Source organism: Lissotriton vulgaris, chromosome 3_1, assembly GCF_964263255.1.
Source record: "Lissotriton vulgaris chromosome 3_1, aLisVul1.2, whole genome shotgun sequence".
Taxonomy (NCBI): Eukaryota; Metazoa; Chordata; class Amphibia; order Caudata; family Salamandridae; genus Lissotriton; species Lissotriton vulgaris.
The window spans coordinates 1,012,440,007-1,012,465,425 of record NC_141689.1 but is presented as its reverse complement, the minus strand read 5'-3'; the positions used below and the strand labels follow the sequence as shown (position 1 = coordinate 1,012,465,425).

At 42.7% G+C, this 25,419-nt stretch overlaps 1 protein-coding gene across 9 annotated transcripts in view; it reads left to right on the top strand.

The window, feature by feature from the left end:
* The window catches only part of MPDZ (multiple PDZ domain crumbs cell polarity complex component), an 856,387-nt gene that overhangs the window by 378,162 nt on the left and 452,806 nt on the right, over positions 1-25,419 (top strand). For 6 of the 9 annotated variants that reach the window (XM_086961392.1, XM_086961390.1, XM_086961388.1 and 3 more), the window contains 2 exons: positions 2,105-2,303; positions 15,057-15,098. In XM_086961392.1, the coding sequence (XP_086817518.1) occupies positions 2,105-2,303; positions 15,057-15,098 (241 nt within the window). The remainder of the gene's footprint in view (positions 1-2,104; positions 2,304-15,056; positions 15,099-25,419) is intronic. The other 3 variants (XM_086961394.1, XM_086961393.1, XM_086961386.1) reach the window with 1 other exon arrangement.

The window sequence follows — 25,419 nt, the reverse complement described above, 5'->3', positions numbered from 1 at the left end:
TGTGTCTAAAGTTTTGTTCCTCTAGGTTCAGCGGAAGTATCTTTTCATTCACTTTATCTAACTTTTACGCACCATTGACATTGCATTGGTGCGCGCCGCACTTTCCGTGCTGCACCCGTCTCCTGTGGGCTACTCCCGACTTCAGCATTGCTAGTCCTGACTGCTCCCAGCGAATCTCTAGGCCCTAGGCCTAACCACTGTTCGATAAGTGTTCCTTATACCACTTTTTTAGTATATGGTCTGAGTGGCCACCCGCCCTCATCCATAATTGTGCAACTTTATATGTTTTACTGTGCTTTTGATTTAACGCTTGTGCCCCTTTCCTCATAAAGAGTACTGGGGAGTAATTTAGAAATAAATACATATATTTTTATAATATATACTTGTGTGGTGTCCTTTCATTTGATTACAGGATTGTATGTGGTAAAACAGCTCGCTTAACACGACCTCTTAAGTTAAGCCTTTAAGGCTGCTTAGTCCATGCTACCACTAGGATAGCTTGTCTAACAAGGTTGACTTACAACCAGACATCTTTGGGGTTTGTTTGGACTGATACCCAGTGGTTCCAGAATTGGAAACACTACATATCAGGCCAACTTCTCACACCACCTTTCTCCAATATTCGGATGAGACCTACATCTCCATTAAGCTAGTGGTGTGGGCCGTAAGAAGGAAGAATTAATTGAGAGGTCAAGGCCCTAAGTCACCCCTGAGCAGTAACTGAGTGGAGAAGTGTGGCTCACTGGTTAGAGGAGGCAGACCTGGAAACAGAGGTCAGCCTGGGACCAGGGTTCAATTCCCGGCTCGGCGGGGTCTTGAGTCCTAAAATGTCCATGGACTTGACAATTCTCGCTCCGGTGCCTACTCGGTTCACGGGTTCACACTCTGCGACTCTGGGCAATAGCTTGCTTAATCTCCACAACGGCCCCTCGCGGCGGGATGCCTGGCTTTCACCTTGCGGATACCCTACCGGGGTTATCTCACAGGGGAATACCAGGACGGGTTCCCTAAGCAAGCGTTTAGAGACCGGTTGGTGATTTGCGCTATATAAATTCCTGTACATTTACATTTACATTTACATTTGTTGGGTACAGCCAAATCACCTTTGCTACAGAAAAAGTAATGGCTTCTACTCCTCAGTTCTTGTCCACATGATTTTAGGGTGTAAAACACGTTGAACTGTATTAGTGTGGATAGGAGCAAAATTGAGGCAATCAGCCCTCAAGTAGCACCCAGGATAGTGACACAATCATCCTATCGGGGTTGGGAATCCACCTTACTATGACCAATGTCTTTCAACGGTGCTCAAATCACGGTGGAAGGAGAGTCTGTCTGTGGCACTGCTAATTTAATGTGCTTGTAGGCCAAATCCTGCTATGTTTGGCCAGTTCACTGCCATAAATGCAGGTCAGATTGTACTCAAAAGGTCCCTAGCTAGGATCTGACCTCAGAGTTTGGGCGTATCCCCACACCCTGTCACATCCTGGGCATCCTCTCCACCATCTTGGCCTTCCACGGCCACCACACGCAGCAAGAGGGACATATTGAAGTGAGTAATGGAAATTCTTATATTATTGGAAAATACTTTTTGAATAGTTTTCACACTTCATATTGTATTGATATATTTGCCAGTGTATGGAACAATGTAAAAATAAAAAACTACAAATATTTTTCTGGGATACTTGTAAGATAGCTAATTTTGAATTCATTTGAATGCATTTTGTGGACCGTCGTCTCTTAAAATGATTAAACTTTTCACGCTAAAAGTGAATTTCACTTTCATAAATAATTTGTCCTCCTGGAGCCGGGAGTTTTGAAGTTTTACTATTTCTTTATGCTGTAATGTCAATCCATATAATACTTCGTATGTAAAATTACTCAAATATGTGTGTTAATGCAATATTCATACATCAGGTGTCGGCTTAATTTTCACTGTAAAATTATTTTATGTCTTTCTAATATTTGGATTGTTTGTACATGCATTTTTACTTAAACTCTTTTTCAATGAATTTTCCTTGACACTCAGTTGTGTAGTAATTGACCATTAAATAGATCAATGCATAGTTGTGGTAGCCAATGAGCCGTGCCAATTATTTTTCCACAGGGATGACAGTAAGTGCCAGTAAGGATGGATGTGGCATGATTGTACGCAGCATCATCCATGGAGGTTCAGTTAGCCGTGATGGGCGCATCAGTATTGGGGACTGCATTTTGGCCATCAATGATGAGTGTACTACTAACTTAAGCAATGTCCAAGCAAGAGCTATGTTGAGGAAGCATTCGCTAATCGGACTTGATATAAAGTAAGTGAATGGATAATATATATTTAGTTTATGGTCGAAATTTGATCTCTTCCATGATACTTGCCGTTCATAATTCATCCATTTTGAAAGTAAAGTAAGCACTTTATTAGGAACTCTATTTACTCAGAATCGTTTTTTTAAAGGTGTTAAATGTCTAAATGTGCAACAATTTCCATCACAAACATTCTCATTCCTTTTGCACTGTCTTTTGTCCATTAGAGTTTAATTTCTGGGGAAGTCATGATCTGGTTTCCCCGGTACCAGTAGTATTGTAGGTGTGTAGCAAGAAGGGTTGCAGTCATTTAGCCCCCTAGTTGTCTGTATTGGCTTATGGATAATTAAAGGTTGCTCCAAGCCAATCACCCTCGTAGCCTTTGTATGTTTTTCAATAGTCCTATTATTTTCCTAAAACATTGTAGGCAAGGGATATCTAATTTTTCTTACAGCATGCCTACCATACTATTATTTGTGCATGCGTATGTAATAAAATCTTTTGAATTGACAATAGCATGTTCTTCAGGTAACAAATTGCCTGTTTATTTAGATAACAGCCTTCAGTTTGCATGTATTCTCTGTTATGCTTCCTAGGGTCACAGATCAGATAATTGACCTTTTTTACAAAGATAGTTTGCCGGCCCTCACAAAGCACTAAATAAAAAGGTTTAGGATACAAATTATCGTGATGGTAACTCGGCTGGGATTAGTTTTAGAAGATATTCAGATATATTTTTAAAAAACAAATAAGGACCACATTACAATTCTTGTTTAAAAAGGAGGAAGTACTACTGCACCAGGCAAATATTGATAATGCAGACAGTTGGTATTTATTCGGTGAATTGTTACCTCCATAGTCAGTGTTTCGCATTTCAAAATGGAGATTGGGGCAATTAAGTTATATTATGGGATTGCCTTGGTCCAAGGAATACAAACCTATAATGCTGTTTTTCCCCCTGCACGGGTTTCACTAAATCTTGCCTACTAAACTTTTGCCAGCAGGTGCAGTAATTATCACAGAACTCTAAATTCTAAAGCCCAAATCGAAAGTTAATGTGGTTCCTGTGATAATGCCTTACCTGTTTAAGTTCGCGCTTCTATCCGAGTCGTGATTGCCTTTGATGACCAGATCCTTGTCCATCCATTCTCTTTCCATTTCAAGCTTACACATAATGATTTGTTTTCTTGACTCCTTTAGGTATTTGTATATTGTCAAGCATCCTTACAACTTTATTTTATCCAGTTTAGTGTTATTGTACAGTTATTTCTATACATACAGAAGGATAAACTCCCAACATCTGCAGTCGTTTCTCCAATTGAGCTCTGAAAATGTATTGCCAGTTAGTAAGCCTGCTGTCCCACACAGTTATCTGCTTTCTATATGTAAAAGCTGTGCTCTGTTTTTGACATCGAGCAAGAGTTGCTATGCTGGTTTATGCCAACGTAGGGGTAAAATATCTGTTCGAGGCATATGGGCTGCAGATGGTACATTATGAATAGATCGCCATCTGGTGTTGGGCTCGGATGATTGCACTTTGTTTTTCTCTTGGAGAGTCTTTTGTCTCTTGGTGACTCCTCCCTTAGTTGGTAGTGCGCATGGGCATCGGCTCCATCCTTAGATTGTTTTTTTCCGCCATCGGGTTCGGATGAAGATCGAGACGCTCCAGATCAACTTCAGAAGAAAGTGATTTTCGGCACGTATTCCCTTTCCAATTCGACGGTATTGTTATTCGAACGCGTTCATTTCCATTCCGACGCGTTACAAATTCAAAATAGAAGAGAAAAACTTGGATCTACGTCGAAGAACAGGAGGCCTTTCTCGACGCAGTCAAGCCCGGAGTCCATGGAAAGGACTCCATTCAAAAAATGTCCAACGTGTGGTGCTAAGTTCCCACACAAGGACCTACACGAGGTGTGCAACCTCTGTCTATCGCCTGAACACGAATCCAGGGACTGCGAAGCCTGCGCAGCATTCTCCTCCAAGCTAACGATTAGAAATCGTCGAGCTCGAAGACACGAGGTTTCCAGAATGCAGGCGGAAGCGATCCCGGAGCTGTTCGGAGACGAACAAATCGAGGAAGAAGAGGACCAGTCGGGGTTGGAAGGGGACCAGTCGGAGGTTGAAGAACTCATCGAGCAACAAACCGTGAGTGACGACGTCCCCTTACCGAAAAACCGACCCCGTGCGGTAACGACCCCGCCCTCGGGCCCGGTCAAACCGCTGAAAAAAGTTTCCAACGCCCCGCCCTCGGGCCCGGCAACGAAACCGAAACTGAAACCGAAACACTCGGACTCCCACCATGTCGGATCCGAGAAAAGGGCGACATCGACTTCGGCACCGAGGCTACATACAAAGGAGAGCTCGGTATCGAAACATTCCATGTCGAAACATAAATATGACTTATCGCCCAAGAGACACTCGATACCAAGAAAGTCGGAATCGAGCAGACATTCGGTGTCGAAAACAACAAGATCTGACGATCGAAAACAAAAGCACCTATCGGAACCAGGACCCTCGGTACCGATTCAGGAGCAACAGACAGATCCCAAACAAAGATCTTGTTTATTGATCCACAAACTGGGAAAGTGGTCACGAAGAAGAGAAAGAGTGAACAGTCAGAAGATAAACCTCTTCCTTCAAAAAAGAGAACAATGGGGACGAATATAACTCCTCCTGCTTCTCCTCGTCCTAGAGTAACACCCTCTTCTCCTATTCCTCACAATAGGCCAAATAATCCTACACCTTCCACACCAAGACCAGCTACACCTCAGTCAGATGTAGACAGTGATCTAGGGGAGGGAGAACCTCAAGGGGATGACGAAACTATCCCAGATGAGGAGGATCCATGGGAAAATTATGATGTAGGGTCAGATGAGGACAACGACCCAGAGCTATATCCCTCAAAGCCTTCACCACCTGATGATAACACAGGTTTTGTGCAGCTCATTAATAGGGCAGCAAAATATCACAAACTAGATATGCATACTGAACCTCAAATAGAGGATTTCTTGTTAGAGACTCTACCTAATGCACAGAGAACATCAGGTACTCTTCCTATGTTGAAGGGTCTTCTTCCTCACACAGAGGAAATATTCGAAAACCCAGTGAGAGCCAGGGTGTTAAACCCAAGAATCGATAAAAAATACAAAGCGGCTCCAAAGGACCCAATATTTATTAGAGGGCATGTACCTCTAGACTCGCTGGTGGTCTCAAACGCTCGTAAAAGAGCAAACTCATTATGTACAGGAGAGGCTCCTCCACCAGATAAAGAGTCGAAGTTAATAGATGCATCAGGCAAAAGAGTAGCATCACAGGCAGCGAATAGCTGGCGTATTGCCAATACACAAGCACTACTCGCACGTTACGACAGGGCACATTACGATGAGTTAGAGAAACTTCTCACACATCTCCCAAAAGAACATCAGAAGAAGGCAGACCAATTAATACAGGAAGGTAAAATAATAACCAATACTTCCATTAAATGTGAATTAGACGCAGCAGACACTGCAGCAAGGTCGATTAACACTAGTGTCATGTTAAGAAGGCACGCATGGCTTAGAATCTCAGGATTCAAACAAGAAGTACAAACAGCCCTACTGAACAAACCATTTGATCAGAAGACATTGTTTGGTTCAAGCACAGATGAGACATTAGAAAAAATGAAGAAAGATACGGAAACGGCTAAGTCAATGGGAGCATTGCAACAGCCAACACACAGAGGTTCCTTTTGTAGATCCACCTATAGAGGGGGCTCAAAGAACACAGGAACGAATCAGCAATCCACATCTTTCACACCAACATCACCCAGAGGTAATTCAAGAGGCAGTTACAGAGGTAACAACAATAAGGGAAGAGGCCGCGGAAATAATAACAACCGCAACGCCTCAACACCAAAACAGTGACTTCATAGAACTCCCCCCAGACCACATAACACCGGTCGGGGGACGTCTATCACAGTTCCTACCTGTCTGGGAAAACATCACGTCAGACAAGTGGGTGAGACAAATTATCCAACATGGTTATTGCCTAGAACTCACAGCTACCCCACCAAACATCCCCCCCAAACAGCGTCCAATGAGTCAAGATCATCTGACATTGTTAAGAGAAGAAGTGCTAGCACTTCTACAAAAGCATGCAATAGAGAAGGTCACATAGGATCAACAGGGCACAGGAGTATACTCTCTATACTTCCTGATCCCCAAAAAGGACGGGTCCCTAAGACCAATATTAGACCTCAGACCTCTCAATGCTTACATAAATTCGGAGCACTTCCACATGGTCACGCTCCAACAAGTACTCCCTTTACTGAAGAAAGGGGACTTTCTTTCTACACTGGATCTAAAAGACGCTTACTTTCATATCCCAATTCACAAAGCCCACAGAAAATACCTAAGGTTTGTGTTAGAAGGACAACACTATCAGTTCAAAGTCCTTCCGTTCGGTGTCACAACAGCACCGAGAGTTTTCACAAAATGCCTAGCTGTGGTGGCAGCACACCTAAGAATACAACAAATACATGTCTTCCCATACTTGGACGATTGGCTAATAAAGGCCAAGTCAAAGGAAGAATGTCTTCACAACACACAGAAGACAATTCAATTGCTGCACCACCTAGGGTTCACGGTGAACTACAAAAAATCACACCTGCAACCAAACCAGATTCAGCAATACCTGGGGGCTACAGTAGACACAGAAAAGGCAATAGCATACCCCAACCCAATCAGAGTACAGACAATGGTCGGGTTAATACAAAGATTTCAACCACAACACTCACTACCAGCACGAGTGTTTATGCAACTATTAGGCATGATGTCCTCCTGCATACTGCTAATACCACATGCCAGACTACAAATGCGCCCACTACAAGAGTGTCTAGCGACACAGTGGAATCAGGCTCAAGGTCAGATTACAGATCTGGTGTTGGTAAACGACCGGACGTATCGCTCTCTGAAGTGGTGGAACACAGAAAACATTTCCAAGGGACGGTCGTTCCTAGAGCCAATTCCACAAGTGATAATAACAGCGGACGCATCGCTCTCCGGATGGGGAGCGCATATGGACAGATACACAGTACAGGGGAAGTGGAGTGTGCAGCAAAAGAAACTGCACATCAACTACCTAGAACTATTAGCAATATTTCTAGCACTAAAAGCTTTCCAAATGCAAATAACAGGCAAAGCAGTCCTGATCAGAACAGACAACATGACTGCAATGTATTATATTCAAAAACAGGGGGGGACACACTCTCTCCAACTGTCCAGACTAGCACAGGACATATGGAGATGGGCCATTCCTCAAAAGATCTACCTGTTAGCGGAACACCTACCAGGAGTTCAAAATCAAATAGCAGACATCCTAAGCAGACAGTCAGAACAAGTACACGAATGGGAGCTGCACGACCAAATACTACAGCCATTCTTCCAAAAATGGGGGCAACCAGAGATAGATCTGTTTGCCAATCATCAGAACGCAAAATGCAAAGAATTCGCATCCAGGTACCCACACCAAAGGTCCCAGGGCAATGCACTGTGGATAAATTGGTCCAACAGATTTGCTTACGCGTTCCCTCCTCTACCACTAATTCCATTACTGGTTCGGAAACTGCAGCAACATTCAATGACAATGATACTAGTGGCACCCACGTGGGCAAGACAGCCGTGGTTCACCACGCTGCTACAACTCTCACAAGTACCACATCAAAAGCTAAGGTTATTACCCATGCATCTTACACAGAACCATGGAGAAATAATGCACCCAGATCCCAAACAACTGAACCTAGCGATCTGGCTCCTGAGGTCATAGAGTTTGGGTATTTAGATTTACCACCAGAATGCATGGAAATCATTAAACAAGCAAGACGTCCTACCACCAGAGCATGCTATGCAGCAAAATGGAAGAGGTTTGCTATACACTGTAACAGTAAGCACATCAACCCTCTGGACGCATCCACTAAACAAATCATTTGCTATTTATTACACTTACAGCAATGTAACCTAGCATATACCTCTATCAGAGTTCATCTCGCAGCCATAGCGGCGTACCTACAAAACAGGCAACATCTGTCACTGTTTAAAGTACCAGCAATTAATGCTTTCATGGAAGGACTCAAAAGAGTCATTCCACCAAGAAGACCACCTTCCCCAGTCTGGAATCTCAACATAGTGCTTACCAGACTAATGGGGCCACCATTTGAACCTATGCATAGGTGTGAAATACAATTCCTCACATGGAAGGTAGCCTTCCTCATAGCTATCACGTCACTTAGAAGAGTAAGTGAACTGCAGGCTTTTACGATTCAAGAACCATTTATGCAACTACACCAAAATAAAGTGGTTCTTAGAACAAACCCAAAATTCTTACCGAAGGTTATTTCGGCATTCCACATCAATCAGTCAGTGGAATTACCGGTTTTCTTTCCAAAACCACAAACAGTAGCTGAAAGAGCCCTACATACACTGGATGTTAAAAGGGCCATATTGTACTATATAGAAAGAACACAAACTTTCAGAAAGACAAAACAGCTATTTGTTGCGTTTTCTCCCACACATAAAGGCAATCCCATCTCCAAAGCGGGCATTGCCAGATGGATTGTAAAATGCATTCAAATATGCTACTTAAAGGCAAAGAGAACATTAACTGTTCCTCCTAGAGCTCACTCTACACGTAAACTAGGAGCATCTATGGCATTTCTGGGAAACATCCCACTAGATGACATATGCAAAGCGGCTACCTGGGTTACACCGCACACCTTCACAAAACACTATTGTGTAGATGTGCACACAACACAACAAGCTAGAGTGGGACAAGAAGTATTAAAAACATTGTTTCAGACAGTTGCAACAGACACGGGCGACCACCACTAGGGAGAGAACTGCTGTATAGTCTATTCATAATGTACCATCTGCAGCCCATATGCCTCGAACGGAATATGCTACTTACCAGTATGCATCTGTTCTTGGCATAGAGGGCTGCAGAGTGGTACATGCCCTCCCAGCCTCCCCGGAAACCTGTGTCTGTTCCAACATTATCTTATTTAGATACACTTACATGGGCACTCTTATCTGTATTCTACTATACTACTCCATCTAACCCTACTATGGCAAAACAATCTAAGGATGGAGCCGATGCCCATGCGCACTACCAACTAAGGGAGGAGTCACCAAGAGACAAAAGACTCTCCAAGAGAAAAACAAAGTGCAATCATCCGAGCCCAACACCAGATGGCGATCTATTCATAATGTACCACTCTGCAGCCCTCTATGCCAAGAACAGATGCATACTGGTAAGTAGCATATTCCATATATAAGTATATACACCAAACACCCAAGCTCTGTTCATGGGAGTCTGTCAACCCTAGCAGGGTGGCCTCTGCGTACGGGAACAGACACCCACTAAACATCACTCTACTTTCCTACTAATCCAAGGAAAAACGCTGTATGCCCAAACCTGATCCTTTATTTGAAATGATTTCTTCAAGATTACAAATCAAGGACTGGCCACTACAGACTTACCCGTTTTGGCTCCAGATCACGAGCCTTGCTCATGGATGGCAGTAACCCTTCTTGCCCTCTATTTGAAATATCAATGTGCTTAATTACAATAAAAAACGTATCCAGCTGTGTAACATCTCTTTTCTACTAAAATTCCTCTTTGAGTCATTGCAGCAATTGCAGGAATGATCAGTTTCACCTGTGTGCATGGGGGGGCTTCACTCTAAAAATAGATTCATAATTTAATAAAGCATAGATTCGCCGAGGAGAAAAGTATATATCATAACATGAATAACTTCTTCGGCCCGCATTGTCCATAGCATCTCCCTTTGCTCCAAGCATCCGTGTTTGTTAAAGTTCATAGCATTTCCGACTAGAATATTCTAAAAATGTAAAAGGCTTGACTTGGCATTTCTGACATAAGAGAGGAAAAACAATGTCTCTTATCCTATTAACAAAGTCCATGCTAAAGCAACCAAGAGATGAGAACACAATCACAACTGGTTTCAAGCTTCCACTTTCATAATACCCTTTCCGTGGCCATCCTGCTTGTTGCTTATCGAATCTTTTTACACTTAGGATCCAGAGATTCCACTGAAAGAGGAATTCATGCCTCTTTCGATGCCCTTTGCCCTCCAGGACACAGGATAATCAGCAATCCGCCAAGACATAAAGGTCACTGGCAAGTCAATACAAAGTTTACTGTGTAGATTACTTAAAACCATGACAATAAAAAACATTTTAAAAAAAGAAACATTATTATACAGAAGAAAAATAGAATGCTAGTTCCTGTCAAGACCATCTAATATAAATGGCTTGTTGTGTCCGAAGAAAGGAAACACTTGGTGTACAGGCTTTCTCTCTATCATCTTCCTTTTCCCATGTCTATTATGAAAATAATTAATAAAAGTAAGTTAAAAAACCTTCCATAAAATGAATAAAAAAGTTTCAACTAAGAGAGAACTCAATTACGGCGTCGTCTAACTCTACTGTGCATCAATGGCCGTGATCCAAGGACTAAGAGTTAATACTTAATAATCATCTCAGTGCATCGTTTAGAGTTTTTTAGGAAGTCCTGCACTGCGTTAAAAAATTTACCTATTACCTAGTCTCTTATTCTCCATGATTTCCTTTCATACTAGCTGTCATTGTGTCGCTGCCGAGTAAGGTACGTCCTGCTTCAATACTATATTGCCCTCGGGGTTTACCACAGAAGCCAGTCACTTGTGTAGATCTTTGTTGCCACTTTTGCTTCTATTTCTTGCCAGTGTGCCTGTTTGTTTATGCTTTCCTTTAGGCTACACTGGGGGCAGTTGGGATAAGTAGTGCATGTCCCTCTTCCATTCCCATAGGGCATGAGCACTGTATTGTATTGTATTGTATGTTGGATTTATATAGCACTTATAACCCAGGGGTCTCTAAGCGCTTGCCTTGGGAACCCGTCCTGGCTTCTCCCTGTGAGATAGCCCTTCAGGGCATCCCCAAGGTGAAAGCCAGGCATCCCGCCGCGGGGGCCGTTGTGGAGATTAAGCAAGCTTAATGCCCAAAGTTGCAGCGTGTGAACCCATGATTAGGTCAGGCACCGAAGCGAGAATTATCGAGTCCGTGGACATTTGAGCTCAAGACCCTGCCGTGTCGGGAATTGAACCCTGGTCCCAGGTCTGACCTCTGCTTCAGGGTCTGCCTGCTCTAACCAGTGAGCCACACTTCTCCACTGTTACAAAACAAAATGTGCTTCGCAAAGCAGAAGATTTTTCACCCATAAGAAATTACTTAAAATTGAAGCTTGTCAATCCGTAGCAGCAGCAGTGGGGGCGGGTTGGTCTACCTCGTTAGCTATGATCACCAAACACCCAAGCTTTGTTCATGGGAGTCTGTCAACCCTCGCAGGGCGGTCTTGGCGTGCGGGAATGGACACCCACTAAACATCACTCCACGGCACACTTTGTATTGTACTAGTGCTCATGCCCTAAGGGAATGGGTGTGGAACAAGCTGTATGTATATCCCAATGGCCACCTGTGTAACCTAAAGGAATGTTGAAATGAACAGGCACTCTGGGAAGACATACGAGCGAAGGTGGCAACAAACCTCTATATGCGTGGTTGTCCTCTGTTGCAGTCAGTGCTTAATTTGTGCCGGGGTTTTCCAGAGCTCAGCATCGGCACTTATTTCATAGGGCCAGGACTATAAATTTTTACTCCTCCATTCAGAATTCCCGAGAACTTTTGAAATTAAATATATACCTGCTTGTGTGACTGCCTGGTACATCTTCACAGCTGGCCCACCCTGGTTCAAGCATGATGTGTTTCTGGTTTAGTTCATGCTTTACAAAATTAAGATGCAGGGTTACAAGGCAAGAGTGTACAATGTTTTACTACCCATTTGTTTTGACATGCTTGGCTGACAGAACCTTTCAGATTATGTACATGGCTTTGGCAGTTTTGTCTTTGCTTGCTTTACGTTGTTAGCATCTTCATTAGTTTTGATATACATGGTATATTTCTACATGGCAAGTGTGTCTCTGGAATTAATGCAGTTTTGTGAAGTCGATAGAACACTAGACTTCAATTCATAGTAAAGGCATTTAGTTTCTGCTCAGGCGTTGGCATTTTTTGGAAGATATGATACATTACCATCATTCAGACACCTTTTGTTTTAATATGTGCTGATGTTGTCAAATAAGTGGACTGTTATAATCAAGGTAATGTTTCTCAAGCAGTAGTATATTTTTGATGTTGGCTGCTTTTGCGTTGTCCATGTAGGCGGTGGGCATGAGAATGGTGCAGTAGGGTGGAGCCAGGAATGTAGCTGGTCGTACAACTGGTAAAATTGGCGGTGGCCTCCTAAGAAAAATGTTGAGCACCAGGGCTTCTTTTTTTACACATTAAGCACTGGTGGCAGTCCCCGAGAGCAATAGAATATTGAAGCAAGATGTACCTCACTCGACAGCGACCCGACAGCTAGTACGCAGGGAAATCATGGAGAATAAGAGGCTTTTATGTCTTGGTGGATTACTGATTATCCTGTGTCTTAGAGGACAAGGGGCATGGTGGGGGGCACAAATTCCTCTCTCAGTGGAATCAGGTTGCTAAGTCTAAAAAGATATATAAGCAATGAGCAAAATGGCGACTGAAAGGGTGTTATGAAAGGTGGAAGACCGAAACCATTTTGGTTGCATTCTCACCTCTTGGTTGTTTTAGTGTGGACATTGTTAACAAGATAAGGAATATTGTTTTTCCACTCTTTTATGTCCGAAGTGTCAAATCGAATCTTATACATTGTTAGAATAGTCTAGTCGGCAATCCTATGAACTTTAACTGCTCCGGATGGTTGGAGGAAGGGGAGATGCTATGGGCAATGTGGGCTGAAGAAGTTGTTCACATTATGACATATATTCTTCTCCTCGGCGAATTCATGCATTTTAAAATTATTCATCTGTTTTTAGAGTGATCTCCCCCATGCACGCAGGTGAAACTGAACATGCCCACTGTTGATGCAATGATTCAGAGTGGAATGTGAGGAGAAAATAGACTTTGCGCAGCTGAACACGTTTATTATTGTAATTAAGTGTGTGGTCATTTCAAATAGAGGGCAAGAAGGGTTACGCCCATCTGTGAGTAAGGCTTGTGATCTGGAGCCGAAAAGCATAGGTCTGTGCCGGTCTGCCTTTGATTTGTAATCTTGAATACATCATTTGAAATTAAACATCACATTTGGGCGTACAGCATTTTCCTTTGGATTAGTAGGAAAGTGTAATGTTATATATACCCACACATACATTAAACAATTTAAATGGCAGATAAAATGTCGTATACATGTTTGGCACAAAAAACAATACTAGATTTTCAGTAAAACTCACTTCACACACAGCAGCTTTCTGCTGAGAAAAAACTAATGATTATTGGGTCCAAAATATGTGGTCATTTTGTGAGATGCCTTTATCATTTTAAGAATTAAAGCTCCTCTGCTTGAGCAAAACATAATCTCTGGTTGCAGGAGACAATGTAGGTGTGCCTGCATTAAAACAGGACATTTGGTCGTGTTGTTGTCATATACCACAACTCTTTAACCGATGTCCCATTGCTTCAGTAATTTAGTTAGATCATAATAAATATTAAGGTCAACCTAAATTAAGGCTAAATATTGAGCTCCTCATTTGGGTACCCCAGTAATTTGAGCGGGGGGGGGGGGGGGGGGGCGGGGGATGGAAGTAATACCACACACAGTGATTGAAGAATTGCAGATACTGTTTTTACTTCGGTCCGAACCACAAACTCAGTGATGGCTTGAGGTTCCTGTCATACCCGATTTGAGCATGAATTGGAATTAGTTCGTGTCTTTCACCAGGGCCACAGGGTTTTAGATGTATGCGTTTCTAAACACTTTTCATACAAACGTGGGCATGTTTATAGGGGTTAAGACGAAACATGTGAAAATATCATAAGCCAGTGAATGTATCTCTTATAAAGAGTTTCCCAGTTTACAGATAGCGTGCCCATAAAGGTAACATGGAGAACTCTGGAACATGGTCTTACTCCATTCTACACAAATCGCTTTTAAAAAGTAACACCCCCTCGATACTTATGTAAAATTAAGTTGGTGTCATCAACTCCAAAATTACCCCCGTAAAAGTACGTTGCGTAGTATAAAGACCGTTTGATAGAAGAGCAAAGGTTTACAGTTTTCCTCCATAGCCCTACTTTTTTCCATCTTCACAATCACTTATCCTTGAATGTTATTACCTGAAAGCAAAGAACTCGTTAACTGCCAGCTTTAAAGTCCATGTTTAATTGATTTATTCTGTGCCCACGGAGAGCCAGATGTGTGGTCTCGCGCGCCGCGCGTTCTGTCGCACTCCTCCCTCGCCAGCAGCTCGCAGATTCCAGGCCCGTCGTAAAAGGCGGCGCGTGGCAGCAGCTGCTCGGCACATCTGTCGGATAATTACTCCGCGGGATCGGGACTCACCTGCCTGCGCCGAGGAGTGTGGAATGAATTCCTGATCAAGGAAATAAAAGATTGATTGCAGCCACATTTTACCCCGCGCTTGTTAATAATCACCGCTATAGAAGCGCAGAGAGAGAAGGCAAATGCTTTCCAGGGGGAGGTGGGGGCACAAAACGGAAAGGAGAAAAAAAAGCACAAAAAAAATAAATAAATAATGCTCACGCCGTTTTAACTCCATGTGTATGCATCTCGCATTCAGCACAAGACCGACATTTGTTAACAGCATTGTAAAAAGACGCTGCATCGTATGCTTCACATTGTAGATCGTCTCCGGCACCTGCTGATGATGAGGCCTCCTTTGATGTGTGAGTATCGGTGATTCAAAGGCTCATCATGGCTGTATGTTTGCAACCCACCTGAGAACATGTTGTGCTTTGATTATTCGCAATTGTCGGAATACATCCAGACACAGTCTATTCATCCTCTCATGCTTTCCATTTTTGTCGCCATTTTGGAACGCCTAGCCTAACAACCCCAACAGAACAAGGGATTCAAATTGACCATTCATTGAACATTTCTTACAGTTTGTGTCTCCTGCAAAGGTGTCGTCCCGGAAACTTCACACGCACTTTATCTGACAGTGAATTCACCATCCCTCAAGTGTCTGGATATATTCTGAAGTTTTTGTGTCATGCAGCACTAACCTTACTCTTTCTCTATTCTCTATTCTGGCTTTTGGGTCTTACACTGGCATTACTGATTGTTAACCATTTTGTAGAATGCCTGGTACATTGTATTGCTCGGTTTTGCATGGTTTTTGGTGTCGCATGCAGCTAATGCATGCAGCTATCACACAAGTAACGCACGCGTGCATGCATGTTTTGCCAATTATATTTACTCTGTGTTTGCTGGAACTTTCACCCTCCTTCTATTCTAAGAGTTCCTAGAAGTGTTTTCAGCCAGGAGACCCTTAAGAAGGCAGCCTTGCAGTTGAGTATTAACGTGGATGACTGGTAAACTGTTGTGAAGCTCTTGAAACACAGTAATAAGTTCCTTCCTTTGGCAGATGTTTTCCTTCCCTATATCTTAGTCATTATAAGTTTTTTCTTGCACCTTCACACAGTTATAGTTTTATTGTGTATTTGACAGCAGATTGACAGTTTGCTTTATTTACCGGTTTTATATGTCGCAAACGAGGGCAACATTTGTGTTAGGGCGCGGAGCATAAAACAAACATCAGTATCTTAATGAGAATATAACAGTACATCAGACTCAGGAGTAGGCCAATTAGTGACATAAGTGGTTCTACATCACAGTGCGATTAGTGACAGATTTTTGCAAACCAAAAAGTGGAAATTAGTAGGGAAAGAAGGATACGCCCCCCGAATTGCAGTGAAACAACTGTGATTCATATTGATAGTAAGCTGAAATAAAATTGTCTGCCAATGTTTTAACACGGCATTGGAGTCATCCATCTTCACCAGCTTCGACAAAGAAGTTAATTCGAATGTGAATAGAGAGTCCCTTTTTATGCTAATAAAACTTTATGTAATATTGCATGGTTGTCGACCTGGCATACCAAGCGTCATTAGACTGAAAAGGCAACCCCCTAAAAAAAACTCACTTTAGAGGTCAGGGAGGAAGGGGGAAAAAGAAACAACCAATATAATAAGAGCACGCTCCCTCTTGACCTTTAATCCTTTTTTTGTTGGCTCTGATAAGCTCAAATAGGGGCATTAATGATAATTATCTCCACACAAAATATGTTACTATTATTTTATATTTATTTTATTTTGTATTTTTACCTTTTTATATATAACACTTTGCATAAGATCATTTCATTTCTTTTTTTTTCAAACAATTTACCAAGCCTCAATACCAAACGTTATTGGAACCAGCTGTGTCATTCAAACATGCTCTCATGTCAGAAATCTGTCATTTTATCTGGAAGGCAGACCTGAAGGTTTGTGGAGCTTTCAGATGGATGTTGTGATTACGGTGTTCAGCATTTCCAGTCACTCCCACTCTCTGATCATTTGGCTGTGTGACGCCGCCTTTCGTCTTGGTACACCACCTCCACCAAGCTGATGGACAACCCTAGCTGCCCAGATATCTAAAATGTCATATGTTACTGTGGGCAACACTCAAACAGCAAAATGGGAAATTGAATAACACTAAGCTGCTGTAAGGGTCCAGCATGGTGATGGTGTGCCATGAATAAAGGACTCTGCAGCATGTCTGAGGGTTGAAACTGGGAGAAGATAGGCCTCACTTAGGAGTCCTAGACTCATAAAGGAATTCTCCCATCAGTACTCTATTGGCAGAATCAGACTGGCCATTACATGATAAATGTCAGTTGCTACTTTGAAATGAATTAAATAGGAAACCATTACATTGTGAATTTTTTATCGGGTTTGGCTTTACATTAAAGGTAATTATATCGAGAGTAATTTTACATCGCATGCCGTAACATCTCGTAGTCCTTCAAATCATGTGAAGGACTAGAGAGGTATTAGTATCAGTTTTGACCCATTATATTGAATTTGCATACTATCATTTTTAATGTCTACATAAGTTAATTTGCATATACATATATATATATATATATATGCTACACAAATTCGAACCAAAAACCTCCAGCAATCCTCCATACACAGGGACACAGCTGGAGAAAGGAACTAGAGCCGACCCAAAGGTTTGCAGGTGAAAATAGTTTTATTCCATTTTATCTCGACCTTCTAGCATAACGTTTCGGCCTGCCCAGAGTCCTTGATCACATAACGCTATTGGTCGAGCAGTCAATTTTTAAAGTGCAATGAACGCTGTTACATGATTGGTAGTCACAGTTCCCACCATGGACAGAAATAGACAAAATACTACACATAAGTTTAAACATCAATGTAAGAAACCTCATAAATATTAGTGTAGCTGGCTCTTAAAATAAGTTTTTATAAAAGTCTTCAAAAAATAACTGTCCTTTAAACAATTGTATAAAACGTATTAAAAATATCACTGAATAAATGCATGACATTTAGAGCCACGCAACATTGATACAGTTAATCAAACAATAAGGCAAAGCCCTGATAAGACCCAAGTGGGTAAAATCTGTATCAACCTATAAAATCCATAGATGTAAACATTAATAACCATGTGGCACTGCTAATGTAAACAACATGTAACATCTGTGCAAGAAATGTGCAAAACAAGTGCAAAAAGAATAATATAAGAGAACAAACTCATAAAAAAGTGTTAAAACGAATTTTGTTGTTCAAAAAAGAAAACACTGACACAGTGCACATTAAGAGATTACCACCTATGAACTTCTCCTCATCAAGATGATAAAATGAAGAGGGAGTTAGCTTAAAACTCATTGTTGATTCTTCAATCTACTAAGGTGCTATCGTGGTATTATAGTATGGAGATTACAGACAGGTATAGAAATCCTCGCTAGCATTGAGGCCCAGAGGCGACTTACAGTCAAGATCCACAATATATCTTGTTTCCAGTGCTCGTAAAATAGCTTCACGATTCGCACCCCTTCTCATGGGGGGGAACTGCATCAATAACAAAATATTGCAACAGCTGACTATTATTGCTGTGAAAGTCCTTAAACTGGCGTGCGACTGGGTAAGCTGCATCACTGGTGTTAATGGCCCTGATGTGCTGGAGTATCCGCTTGTGGACCTGCTACTTGGTACTCCCAACATATTGCAGGCCACACGGACACTCCAGCACATATACTGCAAACTCAGTCTTGCACGTCAGCTGTTTGTGGATACTACGGGGGGTCTCAGAAAAAGGTGTAATGTATTCTGTACGACTCGCCCCGTATTTGCAGGCCTTACATGTGAAACGCTTCCTGAAACCCTTACTCGCCTGCAACCAGGTAGTACTGGTAATTACCTCTGGACTTGATTTAACTAGAGCATCGCTCATGGGGCGTGCTTTTCTAAAGGCAACATCAGGCTTAGTAGACATCAAACTTCCATTGACAGGGTCATTGCAGACCAAGTTCCAATTCTTATTAGGAATTTTACGGAGAGCTTGGTGCTGTCTGTTATACATCCGAATGAGTCTAGCTGGTTGTTTAGTCTCTATGGGTTTCACTACCAGGGATTTTATATAGAGCAAAGCCTCTTTCCTCGGAATAGAATTTGCTTTCCGGATAGTCCTGTCTACCACTGTCTTGGTATATCCTCTGGCCAAGAAGCGTTCTCTACTTGCCTACTGAGCTTGCTTGCAATGGGAATCTACTGCAAATGCGTCTGATACACAGCATCTCCCCATAGGGGATAACGCATATCAAATGCGCCGGATGATGGCTTTTGGCGTGCAGCACTGTGTTCCCAGCTGTCGGTTTTCTGTAAAAAACAGTCTCCAATTTGTTGTTATTGACCACCACCTCCACATCCACAAAACAAATCCTGTCTTGACTGATATTAGATGTAAATTCAAGATTAAATGCATTACTGTTGATCCTATCAATGAAATCACTAGCCTACTGTCTGGAATCATGCCATATAAGGAAAATATCATCAATATAGCGGAACCAGTGTACCACATGTTCAGCACAGATATCATGGAAAATACCATGGAGGACCTGCTCCTCCCAGTAGCCCATATGCAAACAGGTGTAACTGGGAGAAAAGCATGCCCCCATAGCAACCCCCCTGATTTGCTGGCAGTATTGATTGTTTAACATGAAATAATTATTGTGTAGGCAAACAGAAATCATAACGATCAACATTTTGTTGTGTTCATGCATTTGAATAGGTCTGTTGCCCAAATAGAATTTAATGACTCTCAACCCGTCATTGTGTTGGATGCTGGTGTACAAAGCTGAAACATCCAGTGTCACTAGCCAGCATTCAGAATCCCATAATACATCGTCCAATTTTCTTAGGAAGTCACCAGAATCTTGTACATAAGATAGTAAACATTTAACAAAATCCTGCAGAAAAGAGTCAATGTAAATGGTGGTATTTTCCAACAGTCCACTTCGAGCAGAGATGATTGATTGGTCTGCCGGGGGGGTTTGAAGGTTTTTGTGGACTTTAGGGATCAAGTAAAAGACTGGCATTACAGGATTATGTCTTTTAAGGAATTTAAATTCATCCAGGCTCAATAAGCCTGCACTCCCTCACCCCATCAGGAGCATGTAAAATTCCGCCTGAACTTTCCTGACAATAGCCACATCACAACGTTTGTAACACAATCCATCATTTAGTTGGAGGTATGCCTCCTCCAAATTGAGAGAGCGAGGCCAAAGCAAGACATTGCCCTCCTTGTCGGATTGGTGGACGATGATGGTATTGTCCGCCTGCAATTTCTTGACCAAATTGTTATAGCTGTTATTTTGAGCCCAATATTTGCGTTTCTCCTATAATGTTATTGTGTACAATTTCTTGATCCCAACGATAGTTAGTTCATAGAAAATATCAATATTGTCATACAACATCAACGGTGTGAAAGTAGATTTGGGTTTAAAACAAGTGCGACTTGGTGAGTCCAGAACCAACTGTTCCTCTGATGACCCAGTACTCGGAGCTTCATTCCGCAATTATGTCAAATCTTGTAGTAATTCCAAATCATTGGCTGCCAAACCTGGTAACATATCAATTGGTGGAGTTCCCCGGGCTTTAGGCTGGAATTTATTGCACAAAAAGTATTTCTTCAATTTCAACTTATGCGTATACTTATCAAATCAACTCGAGTCTTAGCGTAGTTGAAGTCACAAGCTGGACTGTATGTTAATCCAAGTGATAGTGTAGTTACATCAGCTTGGGTAAGAGCAACCTGGGTGAGATTGATGACAGAAGAGTCACCTGTAGTGAGATGGCTGGCATTGTAAGATGATTTTAATTCTTTTGATTCCCTTTCTTTTTGGGGTAATACTTCTTTTTGGGTTTTTCTTGCGCGGCCTGCTTGGCGTTGTTGTTGCTGCCTTTTGTTGTTTCTTTTATTACAGACTGATTGGGTTTCCTGGGTCGTAAGGTGTCTCGCCTGTCTTGTCGCAGGCAGTCTACCTCCTGCGCTAGCGAGAACCGGGAAAACCCCAATCGCGGATCGTTCCTAACTGCTTCTGTGTCCGATTCACTATCAGGTACTGAACTTATGTCTGATGCAGAGGACAACACATCCGATGCTGGCCTAACTCCCAGGCTACCCGAGGCTGAGGTGGAGCTCAGGGTCACTTTAGAAGCCTTGATGGCATCAAATTTCTTTGCGAATGTAAAAATGCGACCTTGCTGGTAGTCAACTTTGTTGCGTTGAAATTTGAACGCTTTACGCTTCTTAATTATGTCCTCTTCCTTTCGTAGCCTGGCCACCATATCTCCCCTGAATTTCGCTGATTCTACTTCGACTCCTATTTCCAATCTGCTTATTTCAATATTCAATTTATCAATTTCTTGCTGCAACAAAGTACGGTCGCTTGCAGCATACTTCACCAAGATGGTGACCAATTTTCGGGAGGATTCTAAATTGCATTCCGCCCACTCGTTGAGCATGTTTGGGTCTGGTTGTTCGGAACTGGGGGCCAGCATTATTCTTAATCCACGAGGGATTCGCCCCACCTCCAGATATCTGCTCAAGGACCGGTACTCCCACCATTTGGCCTGTTCTCGTTTCATCAGTTTTTCTAGTTTTTTGTAATTATTGCGGAGGTTACTACCTCCCTGTTGCACAGTGTCAGTGTGAGTAGTTACAATTGACTCCCCAGCCGGGGAGTCATCAAAGAGGTCAGGTGCCGCTTCCTCTCTGCTCCTCTCTGCTGGGCACCCTGGGACACAGCAGGAGCCAGGGCCCCAGGGCCAGGTCCCCTGGGCCATTACAGGGCTCCAGAAGAGGGGCCGCGCAGCTCCCCTTCCAACATTGTTAAAGCCCCGGGGAGATGGTGGTCCCCATGGCTCCAGGGTACTTATAGGACCCCCACGTTTGAATATTTAGAGCCCCGGGGAGGTGGCAGTTCCCGGGTCGTGTGGGGGGGTTCGAGCCCCCCACTACACATGTAGTTTATTTTCTAGAACAAGCCCCTGGGGGGTGGCGGCCCCCGGAACTTGGGGGGGCCTTTGAGCCCCCCCACCCATTTATTGTACAAGCCCTGGGGGTGGCGGTCCCCGGGGCTGCGGCGGGGGCATTATCCCCCCCCCAAATACTTCTGAAAAGCCCCGCGGGTGGCGGTCCCCGGGGCTTGGGGGGGTCTTGGATGCCCCCCCACGTTAGAAACCAAAGCCCCATGGGGTGGCGGTCCCCGGGCTGTGGGGGGCTGTGTGCCCCCCACAAATCTTTGAGCAAAGCCCCGGGGGTGGCGTTCCCTGAGGCAGTGTGGGGGCATTGGGGCCCCTCCACACTTTTTTTTCTGCTCCAGGGACCTGGCCCACCCAGGGGCTTTATTTAAACAAAGCGTGGCAGCCCACACTGCTTTTTTTTTATTTCGCGGCCAGATCCGCGGATCCTCTGTGCTTCCTTCGAATTAAAAAAATATATATCTTTTTCTTTGGCCCTGGGGGTCCTTTGGGGACCCCTAAGCAGGCCTAGGGGCTCAGGGTGTTTCTACCTTACCCCCTTTTCGTGTTTTGCATGTTTGTTTTTCTCTTTTCTTGTGCCTCGGTTCTATCGAGGCACAAGGTAGTTGCCAACACTTCCTTGTTTGGAGTGTTGACAGCCAATTAGCATGAATCTCGTGATCGGGAGGGTGCGCGGATGCTGCGCGCCTCTAGATATCGATTTTTTTGTAATATTGATTTTCTCAGCAACTACTGAACGAAGTTACACCATTTAACAAAAAGGGCTCTTTCTGAACCAAGGGCTACCTTTTTGCCAAATTTGGTGTAATTCCGTTCATCAGTTCGGGCTGTAGCCGTGTCTAAAATTTCCTATGGAAAATTGCACTGGGAAAACACGTTTTGGAATCCCCCTTTTTTCTCGGTCCCCACTTGCCGAATCACCCTGAAACTTTCAAGATAGGAGCTCACCTAAGCGGGCCATAAGTTTGGAAAATTTCGCGAACATTCTTCAATCTGCACCAAAGTTATTGGGAACAGAATGTTGAGATTTTCCTATGGTAACTAGGTCCTAAATATAACTACCTACTGGCGACCGCCAGTGCCAGTAGGTAATATATATATATATATACATATATATACATATATAACACCAACTTCCTTCATGAATTTCTTTAGATAAAGAATGAAAGAACCGAGCCCAAACTCCATTTTGCGTGTGAAAAGGGTTTATTTAGTTATAAATCGGCAGTCCTGCCCGACGCATTTCGGAGCCCAGCTCCTTGGTCACAGGTCCATATATATGTATGACTACACCAATGTACACATTTTCACATTTGTCCGGGAATACGATTCACTAAGAAACGCAACGGCAAAAAATAGAAAGTTCCAACCGGAATGTAATGAGGAGCAAGGTGGGGCTACATCGACATCAGATCTCAGCTCGGCTGTTGAGAGCAAATTTGAGGTGGAAACAGCAAGGGAAAGACCAGATCAAAGAGCCACAAAGTTATCACTGGGAGAGGAGTTGGATTGTCAAAGGAGAAGTCGAAGGGAGACCCTTAGACCAAGAGCCAATAAACCGGCAAAAAACGACAGATAGCCAGTAGGCGGCAATGAAGGCAGGATGCCAGAAACACGGGGGCAACAGTGGCAATCCGAAACCGGCGAGAGGACGGGGCCAATGGAGACGCAAACAATAATGTCTCTCAGTTCCCCACAAATAACCTCCAAAGAGAATACCATTATCAATATAACTAATGTGAACCTGGATGTAGCAGAACAACAGCTACTTTCTCTGGGATTGTCCTATTGTCCTGAAACCAACTTTGATTATATAAACACACGTACGGACATTTGTAAATTCATAAGAAAATTAAAACTAAAGAAGTTTTGCCAGTTGCAGACTAATCAACATGAGCCAATGCGGGACACTGACGCCCATACTCAATATCGAACAATCCAGCAGTGCAAAATCTCACCGTAGCTGATTTGGGTATACGTAAGGACCTCCACAATTTGGAACGAAATTGGGGAGAAGGGGGGGAGTCTGTGCAAATCGACAACTTGATATGAATACACAAGATCTTATGTTTCCACGTGTGCAAAACCAGTGACGACATTTAAAGTAACATCTAAATTCATGCCAATCATGTCGAGAGACTCTCTAGACCGATTTAATGAACACGTGGTGGGGCAAGTAAAAAAGCTCCATGTGGATACCAGTAAATCCAAAATAAAGATTACCAACCATGAAAGACAATATTATCAAGTAATAGAAAAATTGAAGAAAGAAAAAGAAGTAATGCTGAGGAATGCAGACAAGGGGGGAAACATAGTGTTGTGGCCCCACAAGGACTATATGGAAGAAGCAGCTTGCAATTAAACAATACTGACTGCTACCGAAAAAGTTCTATGCAAAAATTAAAAAGCACACAAGACAACTTTTTCAAAAAACAGTTGGAATGGAAAAGCTTGGGCCTCCTGAACTTTAAGGAATACAAGTTCTTGAAAAAGGAAAATCCTATGATTCCAGTAATTTACTTTGTCCCTAAGGTTCATAAATGTCTGAACAAACCGCCTGGGACGCCCATCATTTCAGCCTGCGATGGGCCACTGGAAAATATGTCCATCTATATTGACTAATTTGAGAACATGTTAAAAAAAACTTAAATCGTATTTCCAGGATACCATTGATTATATAAGGAAAATTGATACAATCAAGTGGCAAGCTGCTTACCACTTGGTGGCACTAGATGTATCTGCGCTCTATACATGCGGTTTAACATTTATTAGCCAATAGGCCTATGAAGTTTGCTAAACATAACAAAATGCTGATCGACATGTTAATATTTTGTCTCAAAAACTATTTATTCATGTACAAAACCAGTTGTATCAGCAAATCCAGGGCTTAGCAATGGGGGCCAGCTTCTCTCCCAGCTATGCCTGTTTGTTTATGGAATGGTGGGAGGAGCTGGTCCTCATGCAACAATATGCACGCACCTATACTGAAAAGGTAATAACATGGCTAAGGTTCATAGACAATTTATTTATTGTATGGAAAGGGTCAGAGCAGAGCGCTCATGATTTTATTTCACAAATCAACAACAATGTAATTTTAAATTTGACTTTTTCTAACAGTTATGAAACATAACGTTCTTGGATGGTCAAGTATATATAACTAACAACAAACTAGCAACTTCTCTCTTTCGTAAACAAACTGCTGGCAATGCAGTATTGCACGCATCAAGTTCCCACCCTCCACACCTTATACAAAGCATCCCCTACGGTTAAATGCTGAGGGTAAGACGCATCTGTAGTTAGGAAAATAACACACAAGACAAACAAAGGGAATGCAAAAATAGATTCCTTCAAAGAAGTTACAAATCTAGAACCATAGATGCAGCAATTTCAAAATCAAAAAGTCAAAGCAGACAGGATTTACTTACGTATAGATCGCAAACCCGGTGTGCATAAGATAACACACTAAAAGAGCCTACATGGCTAATACATTCGTATTGAAGACATAAAGGACAGATAAGATCCATCATAAGACGCAACTGGCCTATAATATTGGGAGATCCAATAATTGGAGGGTTACTTCCCAAAAAGCCAGCAATAATATATATAAGAACTGCGTCAATGGGCAATGCCTTGGACAAAGCAGCTCAGAAGATCAAGA